Consider the following 21,795-nt stretch of genomic DNA (forward strand, 5'->3'; position numbering starts at 1 on the left):
TAATACTGTTACAAAAACTCGTCTTTTTCCGGCGAGAAAAACATTTTAAGTTAAAAAAAAAACAGCAAAAGTAGAGCCTTGCATCCTGGTTGTGCGTGTTTCCGTTAGGAAGTATCAATAATGAATCACATTTAAGAAGGTGATTTATGTTTCAAGTAAATCTCTTGCTTTTCTAAAAAGTACACAAATTCTCTGTGGAACGAACCTGCTTAGGATTTATCTCGGGGCAGCTGCCGGGGCCTCGCACCTGGACTAGTCGCTCTGCAACAAAACAGCGCCTGTAGGAAAAAAAGTTGTTGTGTTGTTTGAATGAACTGAAATTTGGCAACGGAAACTCAAAATTATTTTAGCAATTGAATGCAGTGCATCTACATTATGATATATTTCTTGAAATAATATTGATGCCCGAAGTAGCATATATCATCGATGTCAATAGCTATACAAGGATTTATATCTTACATTTTTTTCCTATTTTTCTTTAATTGACTTCAGTTAAGTTGGTAAAACAAATAATTTCAGTTCAGTTGATACAAAATAATTTTAAAAATGAGTTTTCAGCTTATCATTTCAATTTTCCTGAAATATTAAATACGAAAAATACTAACTGCGATAATACTCTCATGATGACATCAATTTTCTACTTTATCAATCGTTATCAAATTGTCACCACTGCCTCCAGCATCCTCGTTTAATGAATGCTAAGTAATAACAGACACCATGAAGATGTAATTCTCTCCTCCTGCGTTTAACTTTCCTGCGGTCTTTTAACCGACACAGCGTTAACCGCAGCCTCCTTATCATCCTGCTTCAACTTCAAGCTTTCCGACGACATTCTTATCATTTAAGCCAAACATTGATGTCTTTACTGAAATATGTTTATTTTATAGTGAAAGAATTTCCAAGAACCTTATTTCCATAATATCTTTGGCTGAATTTTATTTTTCCATGAAATTTTAAGGACGATATTTGGTTGTTGAGAGTTGCGATAGCCGTGGGAAACTGAGGCTCGTGGCGCCGCCCACGCACGGTTGCCTGCGCGTGCCGCGGGGTCGACCGTCGCTACTGACGCGTGGCGCTCTGACCGACGCGTGTACCTACTCAACGCTTCAAATACCTGCTTCAGTGGCTAATTTGTCGAAAATTTTGATACATACAGAAATTAAGTGCTTTTATCATCAAATTATCATTATATAATAATTGTTATTGTTTTCAAAATATTATTTTTACTATTACTGTCGTAATTATCGACAATTTTCTTCTCGTTTCGATGGCTCCTAAACTGAACATTAGAAATTATTTCTATGAACTATACCTACGAACTACTACATCCTTTTATTATATACACATTAAAGATTCAGCGATAGGCAGAATGTATAAAAATTTCTGTTTTTGTAAATAATTAATAATAATTCATTTCTGTTTTCGTAAATAAGTAATAACGAGGAATGAATAATAAAGCTGGCGTAATAATTCGACTGAATTGTGAACTGTTGATGTAGTGGCGCGTTGCTAATCCACAACCACAGGACCGCGTTACCACAGCTCCACCAACCACCTCCTTCACTGTGGACCACAGGACCGCTTTACCACAGCTCCTCCACCCACCTCCTTCACTGTGGTCCACAGGACAGCTTTACCACAGCTCCACCAACCACCTCCACCACTGTGGTCCACAGGACAGCTTTACCACAGCTCCTCCACCCCACCTCCACCACTGTGGTCCACAGGACAGCTTTACCACAGCTCCTCCACCCACCTCCACCACTGTGGTCCACAGGTCCGCGTTACCACAGCTCCTCCACCCACCTCCACCACTGTGGTCCACAGGACAGCTTTACCACAGCTCCTCCACCCACCTCCACCACTGTGGTCCACAGGACCGCTTTACCACAGCTCCTGCACCCACCTCCACCACTGTGGACCACAGGACTGCTTTACCACAGCTCCTGCACCCACCTCCACCACTGTGGACCACAGGACCGCTTTACCCTATCAGGACATACGCCGCTCGCCAGACCTGCCAAGGGCCCTGGCAGCCGTTCTTGTGCTGCCAAAGAGCGGTGTGTAAAATTTAATTCATACATATCAATGTGTGAAATCCAAATAATATATATTTGAGTTTTTCATTCGATCCAAATGAGATCACAGTTGCTTTGATGTGCAATGAATTATTGGTTAGTTCGAAGAAAATTCGTTTTGTAACGTAATTAATATTTCGTATTTGTTCCATGGTTGTACAATAATTGCTTGGCGCCTATATGCAGCTGCTTCATAAGTTTCATGCATATCTGTTAAAACAATCTGTACCATCTCTCTCAAGAGGAGCTTCTATTTTGTTAGAAGTTGTCCCCTGTGACGATATATAGAAGTATAACGTGACTTAAAACTTCAATTTGCGGTACTTCATAATTTTATTCTTTCATTGTGAGGAAATTCGAAAAGACTTTGATTGTGAGGAACTTCGATCTGCTCACAGAATACTCTTGTGTAGATTTATAGCCGGGCTAGTATAGACGCGTGGTCGATCAATAGTTTAGCATTGAAGAACAAGATATCGAAATTAGTTTTTTTTCGCCGACATGATGGTGACATGAATATTCAAGGCATATTTGCATTGTGGTACGGCTTTTCATCCCGAGACTGAGACACTGTACTTGCTAATTGAACAGCGCGTCGAATTTGTCTCAAGTAATCACCGAGACAATATGAAGCACAGAAACTTTACGTCGGATCAAATCTGTCAATTGGCTCCGTATATTCTACGTCGGATCGCATCTATCAAATGGCTCTGTATTTTTACACAGGATAACATCTGTCAAATGTCTCCGTATATTTTGTAACGAATCACATCTGTCAAATGGCTCCTCCGTATAATTTACATTGAATCACAGCGGTTAAATTTCTCCGTATATTGTACATTGGATCGCATCTGTCAAATGGATCTGTATGTTTCATCTGACATTGGTAAAATGTTTCCGTATATTTTATGACAGACATTAGTCAACCGTCTCCGTATATTTGATCAGACAGGAATGTTTGCCTCAATTAAGAATAACGCGATACGAATATTTCGTGGAGCTTTTGCAACATTCAAATTAAATACAGAGATAAACTTTTATCTTCAATAGAGACAAGCTTATAGCCTCCACAGAACCTAAAGCTTCAATCCTCCTCAGAGATTTGTTAAATCTCAAGCCAATTCATTATTGGTTCATCTCGTTAACATCGACTCCGTTGTTCACATTAAGACAAAAACAGATTTCTTTATTGGATATAAACTTCTCATTTACTCGTAAAATCTAATTTTGATATTTGAGGGAAAATACAAAAAAATCATTCAATAATATATTTTATTAAAAAGAAAAGTTTGCGAACAAGCTCAACTTAATAATGAAAAGGAGAACGATATAATGCCACCCAAAATTCGAGGTTGGCCGTGAATGCAATTAACGCATAGTAGGCAGTAAGCTACATGCCTTGATACGCGCCGCTGTCGTAGGATTAACATAGAAATGGCCGCTTCTGAAGTGAGTGTCACTCGGGCATAATGAATACAAGATTTTGGTGCGGATGTGGCTCGCTAACTCTATTGTTGTCTGCAGACCTGCAATTACGTGCGATCGAACGGTAAGTAGTAGACCATTTGGCGTCGTTATAACACCCATTAGTGCTATCCTAAACCATGCCTAAGAATCGAACTCTGCCACATTTATTGTGCCACCCACCAGAAACCATTGAGTGACTTCCATCATTCTATTCAATGGCCAAGAAATTAATGAGATTGGGGCGTTCTTTTGTAATAGAGAAACAATTTCCATATTTTCAATAGGCTCCGATCCTGAGATTTCTTTAACGCTTTAGACTCTTAAGATCGTAGAAGTCAAGCAATTTAAATTCTAGTTTTCCATAAAAATGTTCTCGTGTAATCAAGGCGGCTGACTGACTCAATGAAGCCGAGTATAGAGACGATCATGTGCTTAAAATATGCCATGTTTCAGCGGCCCTGGCAATTGACTTCACTTTAAGAACTGGTTTGAATTCTATTGGAATTAAAACTGAACGTCTTTGGCTCCGCCTGCGTGGCTCTTAAGATTCCAAAAAGCTTTGACCGTAAAAATATTAACATTATTCTTTGGTCACTAGTGTCATTTAATGCATGCTGAAGATTACAAAATGATTGATAAGCAAGGGTTGAATTGATGATCAAGGGTAGCTTAGTAGTTCAGTAAATAATATTTGTCTGGGTAACAGAAGTTTTCAGTATAATTATCACATGATCCACAGTAAAAAATGTTGAAGTGCTTCTCAGGATTAACTGCCGTGAGAGTCAGGGAGTTTTAGTCAAGGAAGCTTTCTGCTGGCTTTGAGCTCAAAAGTCGTGGGTTTGGCTGGATGTTCCTTGGTACTAAAGCAAGTATTGGAATAGCTTCACTAGGCAATTGAATACGGGAGATGTAATGAAGTGCCGCAAGGTAAAATATCTCGGACATGTACGGCTGTCGGGAAAAGGAATGCTAACTCGGGTATTTTTCATAGAAATTGGCATTGAGTAACGCCGTTTAGGAGAAAGAAAAGTTATAGAAGGATCTTAACGTTACGGAAATGAAGTTAGTTTGGAAGGTTTTTTGATGGTCTTTTTTAATTCTGTATAATATGCGGGGCACTCGAACCATGTCGTATCATTCAGAAGTATCTGACTGCACGCCTACATCATTATAAATATTGGTGGTGGCTTGATTTTATAAGCCCACACATAAGATACTAAAAACTTGGCATGGGAATGAATTGCTTTGAAATTTTGCCACTTATGTTTACATTTTTTACAAATAATGTCAGTTAGAAGTGAAAAATAAATACAGACACACTGAAACTAATTCTGAGGCGAGTTGACTGTCTGAATATTTTTCTTTCCAACTTGTCAGCTTCGCTGTCTACCAAATTTTATCGAAGTTGGACCGCTGCGGAGTCATGCAGATCAGAGAGTTGTGTTTAACACGGGACTTCGTTGAGCTGGTTCTAGAGTGTAGAACTTCTACATTAGGAGTTGAAGACCTCGAAGACTTGATCAGAACTTTTCCAGACATCTTACGTAGAAATAACGTGATTTAATGTTTTTCAACAAAACAAGCTCGTAATTAACGTTGTTTTAACGTCATTTGTCTGGAGGGAAGCTACTTATCGAAAGTCATGCGTTCACGATATCTGGTGAGGATGCGCAGCTCTCACGGCCGCTCGCCCGACGGTCACATGCAAGTTATCGGTTTTGGCTACCCAAAGCTGCACGCCCTGGGCTCCTGATGGCCGTGTCGTGACGGGCAGGAGCCCAGCTCGCCCTACTGTGCGGCCCTGAGAAACCCATGAACTCTCCTCGCCCTCTGATCGATGGACCCATTAATGGCTTCTCAATGTGCTGCTCTTACCTCCTTATACCCAAGCGATCTGGTCGGTCGGCAGGGCAAGCGTTGAACCTGTTCCGTTAGGCCTTCCTTCCCTTCTGCCCCCACGCCATCTGTCACTAGACACTGGACGCTCACACATACTTATCCCTGACATGGGCTGGGTATCCAGGAATCAACAAATTCAACTTCCAGACTCGTTGAGAATTTGTTCAAGTTACACCCAGGCTAAGAACCCAACTCTCATTTAAAGATTGTGGTTGGTTGAACTGACTGGGAAATCATCCACCTACGTTGCAAGCGTTTATAACATCCACCTCCATTACAAAGGAATATAACATCCACTGATGTTGCAAACGTTTATAACGTCCGCCTCCATTACAGGTTATATAGCAAACGAGAAAAGCGTACACTTTCTTACAACCTATCAAATCTAAACGAATCAAAGATTCAAAATTAATGAGAACCTATGCTTTACAACTAAATTGTCATGTTCAACTGTGCTTACACACAGAAAATCAGATCAGTGTCTCAATCGTCATTGCCGGTAATGCCGTGGCTTCCGAAGTCAATGATTGTCCAAAAGAAATCCCTCTCATTCGTAAGGATTAAGTCACAAGATTGGAATCTAAATTACTTTTTGCATTGAAACCATGGATCATAATTGTTTAATTTAATTCCCTTTCGATGGCGAGTCAGAAAAAAAATAATAAGAAGCACTTATAGATGCCAAAATATCGAAATTTCAAGTAATTGTTGAAAACAAGCGCCATCGCACAAGAAACGTAATGTTTGAATTACTCCACTAACTTAATTTTCAATACTTTATGTGGTATGGGCTAGGAAAAGTTTTTACTCGTCACCTCTATGATTTGTCACCACATAAATTTCTGTGCTAATCTATTGAAGCGTAATAGGAAAAAACGTGGTACAAATAAATTACTTGTATTACCTTCAAATGAACATGGTTAGTAACGCTTATTAAAATGAAAAGTGTCATCAATGCTGGAGACACCCAGTGTAAAAGCTATTAGTCTTATTCATGTAAAAAATTAGGACGATATTTCGCATACTTTAGTACAATTCGTAATTTCATTTATCGCGAGATTGTTGGATCGTAGGATAAATAGTCAGATTGAATTGCCCGCAAGTCCATTATTTACTCAAAGTTAAAGGCGCGCCTTTCTCGCACATAAACTATTTCGTTTCATTGATTTGCTGTATTTCACACAGTATTAAGAGGCCTGTAATTTATTGTCCATGCTCTGACAACAATTTTCTGGTATTACGTCGCGCACTTGGCATAAATCAGTTCAATTATGTATGTTTACCGCGCCGCTTCCTCACTTGACGTATAAACTTCATTTTCTTTATACATCCTTTGTCTCGGATACCAATATAGTGACAATGAGTTGTGTTTTCATCATCTTACGCCGTGTTTATCCCTGCAGTGGCAATGATTTACTCGGAAATATGCGAAGATATTCGCGCTAGCGTTTCTTGAGGGGACTGTGAGCTGTAATCAGCGTGCAGGCCGAACATCTCTTTGTCGGGGACTTGGGCCGGTGGGTGAAGTATGGCACTAAACCGACAATTTGGCACCTTCCTCGGTGCCACTCAGTTTTGTTCTTGACAGCCCACAATGCAAATTATTAATCTATCACTGTGATTAATGCAACTTCAGAACTGCTTTGGTGGTTCACGCACAGTATTTCGCTAGGCGCAGGAGCAGTTCAGGTGATTCACACACACACCATTTCTTAAGGCACATTAGGAGCAGTTCAGGTGGTTCACACACCATTTCTTAAGGCTCCTTAAGAGCAGTTCAGGTGGTTCCCACACACTATTTCTTAAGGCACATTAGGAGCAGTTCAGGTGGTTCACACACACCATTTCTTGAGACACCTTATAGGAGCAGTACAGGTGGATCACACACCATTTCTTAAGGCTCCTTAAGAGCAGTTCAGGTGGTTCCCACACACTATTTCTTAAGGCACATTAGGAGCAGTACAGGTGGTTCACACACACCATTTCTTAAGGCCCCTTAAGAGCAGTTCAAGTGGTTCCCACACACTATTTCTTAAGGCACATTATATAGGAGCAATATAGGTGGTTCACACACACACCATTTTTTAAGGCACCTTATAGGAGCAGCACAGGGGAGACTCTCGCTTAACTCATCTTGCGAATTAATCTTCTAAATTTGTTAATTAAAAGAAAAACATTTGGGCTTAAATTATGAATAGAGCTTCGTGTGAATCTTGATTACCAGCAAAAACATGCCAGACAAGTTTTACACGTATTTCCGTCGTGGAATTGCTACAACGAGTGTAGTAACGTGAAGCTAAATACAGCCTCACAAGGTGACTGCGGAGGAGGACCGAATCGTGCATGCGAGGCACCAATTGACATATCGACTGTCGGTTGCGCACTATCATCGAGACCTGGTAAAAATAACGCACTCTCTAGTGACCGCAACGAGGGTTTCGGTCATGTCATTTAATTGAGCAATTTTTGCGCCACGGACCACACACGTCTCACTGCCAGGGCTTTCTCAGGCGCTGGCACATACCTCAAAATCTAGGAGCACTTATTACGGAGACGAGGGCTGCGTTTATTGCTGCCTAAGTCAGGCCAAAGGGAGCACGTTTGCACGGTTTCTCATCGAACGTTTGACGCTCGAACGTTTCCGTTAATTTATGCCAAATAACATGAATTAATTTTATACTTAGTGAGAAAACTTATCCCGCGCAAATTCTAAACCTTTTTGGAGATTTGTCAGCTTAAAATATGCCGTGAAATAAGTTGGAATATTTTTCTTGTGTTACAAACGAGCACTAAAGTTCGGGGCTGCCATCATGAGAGTGCATGCAGCAGCCCATATCTTCTCGACAAAAAATTTGTATGCAATCGAGTGCACCAGTAATTTTCGATCAATAATTTATCGGCAATTTACCCTACCTTGTTGGAAGAGAATTAAATCATCTGCAGGACGGTAGAGCATTGCAGTCGCCGATATATCATCTCTGGCCGGCCGTGCGACGCCTCTCACCCGCCTAATCGTTCCTCAGTAGAGCGAAATTTCATCATAAACATGGAGCTCGTCGGCCTGAGTTACCATCCTCTTGAGGGCCCAAAAGCCGCTCCTCAGAATTAAATGAACCGAGATCCAGTTTTTCTGATGGCACTTGTAGTATAAATTCATGTGGAGCCTTGTGGCCATCATCAGTTAATTAGAGGCCAGGCACTCCTGTTCCAGCAGTACGCCACTTGAATTCTTCTTTCCAGACAATATCTGCATGGTTGGTCGGCTTCCCGTAACTGCGTTCAACATTAATCTTTTTTGACCTCAAATGATGGCTCATGCCAGACCAATTTACTCTCGAGAAACCGGTCGTATTTTGGTCAAAATTCGTGCCCACTTCGAGGATGTTGCTTCTCTGTCTCTGTTAATTTTCTTGGAATGGAAAAAAAATTCTTGCAGAAACCACTAGTTTTGTGTGATTGAAGCTTTCAACTGAGATGAGACTCATTTGGAAGACTTTCAATCACCATGTTTTATTTATTGATTTCTTAATGTTTGTTCTTTTTTTAAGTTGAACCGATATTTGTGATTTGATGAAAATTGGCAATAGGTCATTTTTATTCGTAATATATTATGAATCATTCAGAACAACAATTGTTGAAATCACCGGAAGTTTTTATCTCTTCAAATTGTGCTAGATGCAGCGGTAGGCTTTGCTACCGCTTTAATTCCGCAATTTTCTCAGCAGTTCATATTATGTACTAAAGACTCTTTAGAACGACCGCTTATGGAAGTCTGGAATGCGAAATATTCTTTAGCATTCATTAGCCAGAAATTTAAATGAACGTTGATTAGATTTTAAATTAATACTGACTCGTGAAAGAAGTACGATGAATTTTTTCATAATATGAATTTTACCAAGTAATATTCACCCATGAACTTTACCCGGGCGATATAGTTGCCAGATTAGGCTAAGGATCGAGGTTTCCCTGCAAGTATCGAGGTTTTATAGCAAGAGCCATCATTTTAGCGGTCTTCCCGCTATTGCATCGTGTTGCCTGACTGGGTAGCATCCGGTGGCCCGAGGCTGTGCAGTACGTGAGGGTGTGTCTTCTGCACACAGCCAACCACGTACCGTGCACTCACCACTGGCCAGCCGCTGGCCCGGTTGCGTCGTGTTGCGTGCACGTCAGATGCCCGTGGCAGCGCAGAGCACAGCAGATTTTAGTGGTGAACTGGAACAGAAATTGTGGGAATGCTCGTGAGATGCGAAGCCTGGGACTTTGTTGGCACAGAAGCCGAGCTGCGGCATCCGGTGGCAGCGAATTACCGATCATGGTGCGTAAATGGGACCAGTAGCGACGGCAGCCATCCAACTCACACCATTCGTGTCGCGTTCTCTTCTTATTCACCTACATTAGAACGAAATGTTTTTCTATGAGGCTAATTAATTGTTTGTGCAAATAATTACCCTTATCAGTAAGCCACTCCAAACAGTCTATGATGAAAGCATCCTAAGAATAATTCGAGACACATCACAGATCAAGTAAATATGGAACGATGTCAATTAGGGTAATTTTTCATTATATGACGTATGCATTTATCACGGTTAAGGTTCGCGAATTTCAGGGTAGATTTGATCGACCCGTGAATATAATCTTGATAGCCAACCAACGTAAGGCAACATCAAAGAAATTAATTTCCAACCTTGCTCCTAAGGTGTTGAACGGAAACATTTTGATTTTTGCTTCGGGCAAAAAATAGTTTTTTCCTATGAACGTGGTTCGGTGAACGGAGTGAAGTCGTGAGAAAGCTGCTGGGTCTTCAACTTCACATTGAAAGGTTATTAATTTTTTGCAGCAGAATATTCTAGAGCCCTGGGCTTGTGAGAGACGCTATTAGAGGAGAGGTGGCCAACCGCTCCCAAGGTGCCAAAGCTCCCAACTGCGGCTGCAAGCATTACTGTAAATTAATTCATCGTGATCCACGGCTAAGGACCCACTTCCATCCAGTCTACACTGGGTGATACAACCGTTACTGGGTCTCAAGCATCGTTTTAAGATTTATATTCACTCTTCCAACATTTGTGCTCATATGGTTCTTTAATAAGAGAGTCCACACGTCTTCTCTCACGGACGTGACGTTGCTCTTCATAAATGTACCATATCAATCTTTCTAGAGCAGGAACTATGTTCTGCTGATAATCATTTTCTTCTTGTCAGTAAGCATTATGCTTACCCTGATTATCAGCATCATGACCATCAGCGTGCTCATGATGCTCGGTCGCAACTAACAAGCCGGGCTCTCCGCTGATGCTAATGAAGTAAATTAAATTAAGTAATTAAGTAAATTAAGTATTAACTGAGTAAAATTTTGGGATATTATGACAAGTTGTCAACAGGATTCATAATCTTGCCTATGATGAATTAATTCTGCTGTTGTTATTAATGAATTAATTAGTTGATTGAATTAATAATCTTGCATTGTGTATATAACTATGTCCATAAGGTAATCACTCGCGTCACATGTCCCTTTTTATGCGAAAAACTCGGATCGGAAGTCTGCTGTACGTTAAACTTGGCTTAGTATGCGATTTGAATAATTTTGTATTGATTGAATACCATTTTAATTTAACGGTTGTTATAACAGGATGATCAGCAATCCATGAAATTTATCTGAAGAATATTACCTCCAAGCTAAAAACTAGTCGCCAAACTTCGAACAGCTGATCGATCTGTCCTCATACGATTGATATAATTTAGAATTTCAATGCGATTTTTTAACATACTATTTTAATTTATATTTTTTGTAGCCATTTCTTGCCAGTATCGTGATGTTTTAATATTATTCAATGGTAGAACTAACGAAGCTGGAGAGGTAGTGGCCAAACTAACCGAAGTAACGCCGTCAGGTTAGGGCGGGAAACTGCCTGACGAATTGCGGCGACACGCTTAACAAGAACGGCGGTGTGAGTAATAATGAAAATTGGTGCAAGAAGACTAATTATAAATTTGGATTAAGGATTAATAATAATTGGCAATATTTAATTTTATGTGGGAAGGAGCTTATAGTTATTTCTGAAAAAACCTGTTCTATAATTGGTGTAAGGAGGCGAATATTAATGGGTAAATGCGAGCCAGGAGTGATGGAGGAGCGGCGTGGTGGAAGGCAGCTCGTCGAGCAGCTTTGCCAGGCGGTAGTTAGTTTTGGTCACGATCTCGACAGCTCGGCCGCCTTCCCCTGCCGCAGACGAAACTCTTGGCCGCTCGGCCGCCTGTCTCTACAACAGACGAAACTCTTGATCGCTCGGCCACCTATCTTTGCCACCGAAGAAACTCTTGATCGCTCGATCCTTCACTCATACAAAACTCTTGATCGCACAGATGAAACTCTTGATCATCGGCCCTGACCTCTTTCCCGGACCACAGACGAAACTCTTGGCCGCTCGGCCGCCTACCTCTGCAACAGACAAAACTCTCAACAACTCGACCGCCTGCCCCGTCCGCAGACGAAACTCTCGACTGCTCGACCGCCTACTCCTGACACAGACGAAACTCTCGACATCTTGGTCGCCTGCAGCCGTCGAAGTGAAAACGAGTGTTGTCTGATTTTTTTTCAGAATCTTGCCGCGATAACGTTAAAGCAACAGATTATTATTATAATCATTTAATTAAATATTATGAATTAGTTACATATTTCTCCTTTTAACTTCAACTCTCGACCTACGAATATAATCACATATTTTACTCATGTTATGGCGGTAAAATGCACCCATATGGAGGTTGCTAGTTTGACGGATGACCGATTCTCTAATTATGTATTTCTTAGAATTATTGTAAAGTGTAACAATTCGAAGGCATAAAAATAGCAATATCTATTTTCCAGCGAGCACGTCCAGTCTTCATCATTACATTGTGATGGAATCGTTGCATTTCGAATTCGTAGTTGTGCACTTCTGCTCTCTTGGTGCAATTGGAATCGACAGTTTCGACACGGCCACGAAATTCTGTTGCAATAAACTGAGCTCAATCATGAAAGAACTTCTGGTTCGCTTCACTCCATCTTCAGAACACCGAGAATTTCTCCCTGAATTTGCTCGGGGAACGAGTTTCAGGGAATTAAGTTTTTGAGCGCAAGAAGCTTCACAATGGCAAGTGTATTTCGGACCGTGCAGTTGCGGGCAGCTGCTTCTAATTAAATGTTATCGAGGTTTCGTGGGCCAGGAGAATGAGATTTTGGGTGAGGTCTGATCGGCAAAAGAGATGCAAAAAGACCCTTAATTAGGAAAGAACATTCATACCTGCCTCCTGAAATGAGAACTCGGGGCGTTTCTTCTCAAAAGGCCGAGTGCGCTCTAACGATCACGATCCCGCTCACCGAGCCTCGTCATGACGTGTACTCCTGCTGCTACAACCTATTGGCAGAGAGACACTGATCGCTCGAGTGTAGATTTGCATTCAACTCATCTGAATATCCTACAGCGTGGAAGTTTTTGCTGCTTGATGAATGCAATACTTACTGAAGAATTTCTGCTCAAAATTTGATGATATTTTTCAACAGCTAAACGATTTCTGGAACGATATAAGCGGATGCAAATACGCGTAAAAAATGCAAAATATATTGCGGCTGCATTCGTCCTTCAGTAATTAAATTACAAGCTTTAATTTGCTTATAAATGAGTGGCCTGAATTAAAAATCGCCGGGCATAGTCACGAGTTAGACGAAAAATCTGTATGCATGAGCGTAAAATCGAAATTTAAATCGCAAGTTTATCAGGAATTTAAAAGCAGTGAAATGTTACTACGAAAAAGATTGTCTCAATGTGGCAATCATTCAATTGCAATGGAAAGATGGGACCTGAATCAAAAATTGTCTGGCATTCTCACGAGTTAACAAAAAATCTGTGTGCATGAAGGTAAAATCGAATTATAAAATAGTACATGAATGTCGATCGGAGGGTTCATGCGGAGATGCTGGCGGCCACTGACGCTCTTCAGTTTTCTGGGAACGCTCTTGGTTTCCCAGATGCAAGCAAGAGTAATGATGCACTTCCTTGATGTCTTGTGACTCTCTTAACCTCAGATTGTTCTTTAAATCTCGTCCATCGAGCATCCTTTGTGTCAGGTTTGCTCGACCGTGAGAATTTCCTCGAATGAGCGGTTTTTTGAGACCGGATGCGCCATCAGATCTATTAATCAGTTATCCTCGAGTGAGCTTCAGTCTTATTGCCCTCTTTGATATTATTATGGAAATGACAAAATTATCTCCTCCTTAATTTTGGTTAAACTTCTGATTTTTGATGCTATAACGTTCAGTTTCCCTACTAAATGAGTAGGTAAGTAATTACGTGAGTAACTATCCAAAATTATTACTATCACTATTATTTCGTATTTGTTGAATTTCAACGCGGGGTCAAACTAGTGTATAAATTATGCTCATTTTATTGAATTTTCTCGGCATTTTATTCACTAAAAATATCGGAACGAAATTTTTCTTTCATTTTTTTGGCACGAAAGTCCTCATTTTCATCACGCTCACCCCACTTCCTACACGTAAAGCTCCCAGTTTCATCACACTAACCACACTTCCTACACGTAAAGTTCCCATTTTCATCACACTAACCACACTTCCTACACGTAAAGTTCCCATTTTCATCGCGATCATTAGTGATGCGTATCGCAATTACGCACTGCACTATCACCGTGCCCGGAGCACCGCACACTTCCGTTGCCGCAGTTCGCATCTCGCGTACAAATTGCGAGAGATCACCGGCAGGGCGCGGGAACTACGCGGCGCTGAGATGCCGCTGGCGCGAGGCTGCGCGCGCTATCCTGCGCCGCGTGAAACATTGCGTTCCGCAGGACAAAAATTGACGTTTTCGACCTCAACGTTTTGGAGCTTCACTATCCCTCGGGGGATATAGGACGTTGAATCAGCGTTGAAATAAACGTTGAATTGCAGTAAAATTGTTAATATGTGCTCCAATTATGGTGACCTTCAATTATTATAAATTGTTTCGGGTTACATGAATCATAATTAAGGGGTTCGAGATATGTACTGTAATACTTCAGTATCTATATTTTTTCCTGCACTAGCTTGGTATAGCACTGCATGGAGAATTCCGGCCCTATGTAATCCGCACGAAAATCTGGTAATTGCGATCAGTAGATCGAACAAAACTAACTATAATCGCTAATATTTCAAGTTCCGAGATCAAAACTGAAATTTTTCATTTGTTCCACGCCATAGCTTTAGGTGAGATTTTAATGTCTGAGGTCACGCGCATCCACGCGTGGATCAAATCCGGGGGAACTTATCAGTAGAAACAATATTTCCCGCAACACTACCACAGATCAGTGATTTATTTCGTTAAAAATTCTTTTTAAATCATTGAGTGGCTCGGGCAGACTCCAGTTCACAGACATTGACCGAAGGGTTGAGCGTGAACGCGCCATTCCCTCGCGGCGGTACTAAAAATCTGGCGTTCTTCTCAGTTTTCAATTTCAAGATGAACGCGTCGTGTGAGCCTCGCGTTCCACGAGATCGCGACCTCACGACACATTATCACAGCTTTGGTGTGTTTACAATCAACGCGAGGAATTAGACTCATTTGTTCATCTCTGGAAGTTCACAGCCATTGAAGATAAATTGGTCCGCTGGTTAAATCTGACTAACTTGTTATTAGAATATTTATTGATGATACTAGTAGCATGCTTGGCTTGCAAGATACATGCACCAATTGGTTGCTGTTAATAAGAAAATACCATCTCATAGTGTGAGGTCGCCTTCACTCTATAAGCTGGTGACACGTTGACGCTCTGGATGGTTGCAACTTCCACCAAGTTTACTAACGCATCTGGCTATTGATTCATTCCCTAATGTTGGCTACAAATTGTTGGAAAACTCTAGAACAATTTGTCCAATTTAAAACAGTTTCTTAATTAGTGGGACTTTAATTGTGACGTAAAAATATTGCCAATTTCCCTTGGCAAACTTTCTTAACCGCAGCCAACAGCTGTCTATCGGTATCCAATTTTATCAAGTTAATAATAAGTTGAATATTAGGTTAGCATTATTCACACCTACGAATTTTTATATTTTCCATTTCTGAATGATGGCAATGGACGCAAAATTCGAAAATTTTAATCCATTGGGAATGAAAGGCAAGAGATGTTAGAGCGTCAGTTCTTAGGTGATTGTTGAGACCTGATCCAAACCTCATCTTGAGCGTCCTGATAACTCGAGTTTTCAGGCATCTTTATAATTATGTTCGGACATCCCGCGAGGTGATGTAAGTGAGTTTACGAGAACAATTCTCCCTCAAAAAAAAAACAATTAATTGACCAGATACTTTGAAAGTATACGATAATATTGAATCTCGTAATGATAAATCTTAAACCGTAATGATTCCGTGCCACTGATTAGCAAGAGTTGCTAGTCATACAAACACAAATTACGGATAGTTGTTCAATATCGTAATAGTTTGTGACCACGTGAAGCGAGGCCACCAAAGACGAGCGCTCGGTGGGAACGCGGAGGACGACGACAGACGTGCGCCACACTCCACAATTACGAGGCAACTCGGTCTATTCCTGCAGCGCTGGCAATTGACAACTTATGTTGCTGTTCTTTAAATACAATGGTAAAAAATTGTAATATTTCTCAATTTACCAAATATTTATTTGCTTAAATTTGTATAGTATCACTGGTAGGATTCGGTGCCTTTTCAATCTGCTTGCTGTTTTTTAAACTTTAAACTGACATGGAAGCCTGTAAATCTTCCTAACTCCTCTACTCGTGTTTCTACCCGAAATCGACACTTTAATTAGAATATATTGTGAGAATCTAAAAAATTGCATTTGGAATTATTTATTTTAAATCTTCCAACTTCACTTTGTTGGAGTGTACATAACCTCCGCATTTCCGATATAGATAGTTTTATTTATATATATAGATAGTTTCATTTACTTTTATAGGATAAAACAAAGTTTTATTCTACTCCGGGACCGCCCATAGGTGTCATGGTGCACATCATGAAAGAATTCTGGTATAATGTTTTCCTATTTGAACAGTGGATCAAATTTCCCAATATTTTGGTAATCTTACTATTGAATATCACAACATGGAAGCCTACGCCTAACTAGGCTATAATATTTCTTACTCATAGTGTAATCACAGCTAAAGTTATGGTGCCATTATAGCTATGTATTCGTTCCGTACATAAGATTTAAGGTACGATTCTTGGACATAATTGTGTCCTATTGTGTGGATCAGACGGGCGAAGTACAAGCATTTATTACACTTCTTCTTGTATGATTACATTTATTACACTATTACACTTCTTTATTATCACAATGATATTAAAAAAAGATTTTGGCAATCACGACCATCAAAAAATGAATTTTGGTAATCACGATCATCATATACGAAAATCATGGTGATTACGGTCATCAAAAAAGGAGATCTTGGTGATCACAATTATGATGCAAGTATATGCGAGAATGTGTTTTGATTTGAGACTATGCAGCCCGAATATGATTAGACGCCTTATATAGATTTATTCCAATGAATTTCGAAAATCGTCGCGAGCTCTAAGTTATATTGATATTCTATGTTAATGATAGATGATTCGTCGCAAAACTTAAATGATACGAGCTGGATTCAATCATAATCTCTGGGCATATTAATCACAAAGTAGCGTACGAAATGTATTGTGTACACAATAGGTATACTAATGTATAGCTGCTCATTAGTATTGTGATTATCGGAAGGAGTTAAGTATATTTCAGCTTACGTTTAAGCCTTCTAATGATAAATGACAGTCGAATGGAAACTATCGTGTTGATACTTGTGTAGATAGTCAGGCCCATTCATCACAGCAACAATTGTATTTTAGATTGCCTTTTTATTTACATTGCGTCTTGCTAGAATTTAGCGCTTTGCAACTGACAATCTCGCTGTTGCAAACTTCGGATAGGCAATAATAAAATTCATTGCAATTTTTCAAATTCAAATTATTTGCAGATATCCTACATAGAAAAAAACGGATAATAAACAGATATCCTGATGATAATTCGTCTCGAGATATCAAGAGAGAATCTCGAGATTTTTCCGCTAACAAGCAACGGTGCGAAGCATCCAACTACAAATATGGTAGCAGGAGCGGCACGCAACACACATATTATGCTCTGACGGCGGTCACTTGAAATTTGCGACTTATGTATGGCCAACCTCAAACCAGCCGTGAAGTTCACTCCTTTTACGCCCAAGAAAATGCCCGCAAAAACAAGCGCTGCAGGAAATGCCCACTTAAAGGTTTCTCGTGAAAAGTTTCTCGTGCAATTAAATTGATTTCCCGGACATTTTTAGGGCCAGATGCTGGGCGGCGTGACCAGTTAGACAGCGAGCTCTCGACGCCATAAACGCGGACGCTGAGATGCTGCGGCCAGAGACTCGAAAATAATCACAACGATCGTTAGTTCTACGGTGACCGTATCTCCTGGTTTCGTGATCCCGTCATTTTTATACGTCGCGGCTTTTTAGTGCATTTGTAGTGCAAACTTGTGGGGTTGTGGATTTAAACCTTTTTTTTTTAAGGAGACATAATAAGATAAGGTGGTTAAAGTTGTCCCGTCATTTTTATGCGTGGCGGATTTTTAGTGTATATGTAGCGCAAACTTGTGGGGTTGTGGATTTAAACCATTTTTTTTGAAAGAGACATAATAAGATAAAATGGGTAAATTTGAATGACCCCTGGATATTTGATTATATTGGCGACGTGCGTATTCCACATTGGCCGCTTCAAAAACAGTCCAAAAAGTTGGGTACATTTTTGAAATTGTAATGAATTTTGTCGTGTACAAACAACTGATTTATGATTCGAAAAAAATGGATTTCATTAGAAACTCAATTCTCTGCATATAATTGTATCGCTATGAATATTGTGTGATGTTTGTGCCACTCCTGCCTCACCTAAATCATGCGAAAAGAAAGTGTTGAAGAGTTGCTCGAATATAACCATAAGGAGACTCACCGTTGAACTTTCAATCCGAACGTTAAAAGACTATAAGAATATACGAATTCTCAAGAGAACATGGCGCTCGGCTTCATAACTGCAAATACTCGTCAAGAAACTTATAAGCTATGCTGGCCTGATGCAGCTGACGCTTGAACCGAGCCATGTCTCAGTAAATGAATGGGTCACATTTTCCAAATAGTGTTTTACTTTCTGCACGTAGCACTAATCCGCCCTCTCGTTGAGCCAAACTGGGTCAGGATGACCTATACAAAAACAAAAATTGCATCGTTATTTGGACAAAGTCTCACTAATTTCTCTGGGTGCAGGCATGAGACAGAAAACCTGAGCCTGGTGCAGGAAAAGCTCAGCAGAAGCTAGGAGATTAATCGTCTGCTCCAGATACCGTTCATGCTGCGGCCTCGACAACCTGGGCAACACAGACAAAAGAATGCATAACCTGCAGCGGCCACTTGTACCACGAACATTCCCTAACACTCCCAGTTATATTGTCTGTTAACTTAACAAGGGAAGGTCTACCTGCTTCTTATGTAATTTGTTTCCAGAACCGTACTTTCAATTATTGGTAGTTAACGGGGTAAGTGAGATTTACACCAGGTGGAAGTGTTCTCGTGTTGAAACATATCCTATTAGAAATGTGTATATCCAAACTAGTGTATAAATACTCGGACAGCTTTTCTAAATAACGGAGATGTATAGGTATATTTGTGACGCAGATATAATTTCAACGTAGCTACTCATGAGCATCACATGGTTCCATCTGCCGTATCCCAATGAATCATCCGTAAACTAGTACATGTACTTTTTCATGTGTGATCTATATGATCATAGATTAGCCAAAGTTCATAATCAACCAAGAGATTATTTAGATTGCCCATCTTTCAAACCAACGAGACTAGAACCTTTAATTAAATTTCAAATTGAGTTTTCGTTTCTTAACTGAATTCATTTTATGCCAAATTATAAAACGTCATTTTATGATAAACTAACTTCGCTTTATGCCAAACAAACGCCGTTTTATGCCAAACTATCGTCATTTTATGCCAAACAAACGTCGTTTTATGCTAAACTAACGTCATTTTATGCCGAACTAACGTCGTTTTATGCCGAACTAACGTCTTTTTATGCCAAACTAACGTAGTTTTATGCCAAACAAACGTCGTTTATGCCAAAATTGCCAAGAAATTCCGCAAGTCTGCTTCTACAATTTCTGCAATACCTGCCTCTCTGCTCGGACTGAACGGTCGTGGCGTCAATAAAGCGAGTCTCGGAAGTTTCCTGATGCTGGGCAGGCCAGGCGAGCTGTAATTAACTTATGGCTCTCATTTCGCCTAATGCCTCCGCACTCAGGGTACAGAAGGCGTTAATCGACACAAATCTGCAACAACAAGCCTGCCGGGGAACACAAATGCCCGCTTACTGCTCCGCGCACTGCACGGGTTCTCTCCTGAAAATAATTGGTGAAAGTTTCTTGTGAGAGATTCTAGCTAGCCTATGCTAGAATGCTGGCTAGCCTATGCTAGAATGCTGGCTAGCCTATGCTAGAATGCTGGCTAGCCTATGCTAGAATGCTGGCTAGCCTATGCTAGAATGCTAGCCAGCCTACTAGGATAATGTTCGCATAAATATAATTTTCGGACAAGAGTAGTGGCGTAAGCACACACTTGCACCGGTACATACTCAATGGACTCTCCAACGTAGAAATTTGGTAAAAATGTTAACTAACCTAGCAGATCTTGGAAATCTCCCCGAAATTAATAAAACTGTACCTATAAGGTTAAGATTGCCAATGGTAAGATATTGTTCAATTTGAAGTAATTAGTTTCTGCCTAAGAGTACTTTACTCTTCGTAGTGAAATTTTTTGGAATTGAAAGCCTCTAAATTCCTCATTCCTTCAACTTTTTTGTACATAATTTCTAACAAATGATAAAGTTTCTTAATACAGCAATCATTGATCAATATAAACAACCTTAGATCGAGCTTTGCTATGTTTTTTTCTTCAATAAGAAAATTAAATGTTCTCCTGGGGTCACATTCTTCGTTGTATTTTGCAAACTCATGCCATTTTCTCGCCTCTCCCACAAACATGATTCTCATGATATTGAGATGCCTGCATGAATTAATTATCTTACAATCTTAAGTATTCCCCACATACACTCACTGCAGAAAAATTATTAAATGAACTTGGTGGCGGTGGCTCTAACCTGACCAAGAGTTGCGGGAGAATTTCGCCGAACTATCGGTGGCGATCGTAAATAAAAGAGGTTCAAAAGCATCAATCTGGTGTAGATTACTGCTTCTTCATGGGCTGCTTCTTGCTGATGGATGTCCTCACTTGCCACAACTCGGGAGAAGAAGTTAGCTTCTTGCGGCGCCACGAAGGATTCATGCCAAGAGCGGCCAAATGTTGGACCAAAACATAAAAAAAATATCGTTAAACAAAAGTGAAAGTCTGCTAAAAAATGTGATCATTGAATGATTGAGCTAAAAATTAAGACATTCAAGGCAATACAATTGAACCGAGAAATGAACGCCAAAGATTTTATTTAATATTTGATGAGAAATTATTTCCTTGAACGTATTCAGTCATAGAGACAGTCGCCAGCAAAAATGACATGTCGCAGCCACATTGTTGCCTCTCAAATAAGGGCCTTGACTGCTCCATGGTTTCTTGTCATACTGGATGTCCTCAATCATATTAGACTGGTAATAATGTTCCTTAATTAATAACAAACGACATAGCGGGATAATGTGCGCATTTGAAACTGCTGTCAAAGTGATATAGCTAAAATGACGCGATGATTTATTTAGAATAAAATGAAATTCGATTCATTAATTGAATAATTGGAATTCGATCTATTGATTATTCAAGATATTTTGTCACACAATCCAAGCTAATAGCTTGAAAACCCCGTTTGTTGAATGGAAAAAATTTGTACTCTCCAGCAATGAACTGTTTGCAGTAGTTCGTGCAGTAATTAATGCCCGTATCTCATGTGAGATGCCATGAAATGTATCTCTGTTAACTATAATTGCATCAGGTGAGATGTTCATTTGAAAAAAATGCTCGCTATTGGCTAAACCGAAGCTGACCGCAGCTTGCGGTTCCTCGCTGCATCCATCATTTGCTGTGCACTTGAAGCAAGACCACAAATTATGTGGAAATATAATGCGGCTTTTACTTTGTGACTTTACTTTACCATATTTGTTATTAGAACGCAGCTCAGTCAATGCCTTATGAAGGACTAGTTGATTTCCAACGTTGCTATTAGCGCACATCCATAAGGTCTCAGCAAGTTCTTGAAATATCCATGCCACCACCTCAAGTTCTTAAAAT

The 21,795-nt window shown here is 40.1% G+C and overlaps 1 protein-coding gene across 1 annotated transcript; it reads left to right on the plus strand.

The window, feature by feature from the left end:
• Window positions 1-1,499: 1,499 nt before the first annotated feature.
• On the plus strand, window positions 1,500-2,075 carry LOC108666398 (extensin-1-like; the record flags this gene model as incomplete). Its single annotated transcript, XM_018153269.1, has 1 exon — window positions 1,500-2,075. A coding segment is annotated over one exon (576 nt), but the record flags the coding sequence as incomplete, so codon positions are not given.
• Between the last annotated feature and the right edge of the window lie 19,720 nt (window positions 2,076-21,795).

Source organism: Hyalella azteca, unplaced genomic scaffold (genome assembly GCF_000764305.2).
Source record: "Hyalella azteca isolate HAZT.00-mixed unplaced genomic scaffold, Hazt_2.0.2 contig14448, whole genome shotgun sequence".
Lineage (NCBI taxonomy): Eukaryota > Metazoa > Arthropoda > Malacostraca > Amphipoda > Hyalellidae > Hyalella > Hyalella azteca.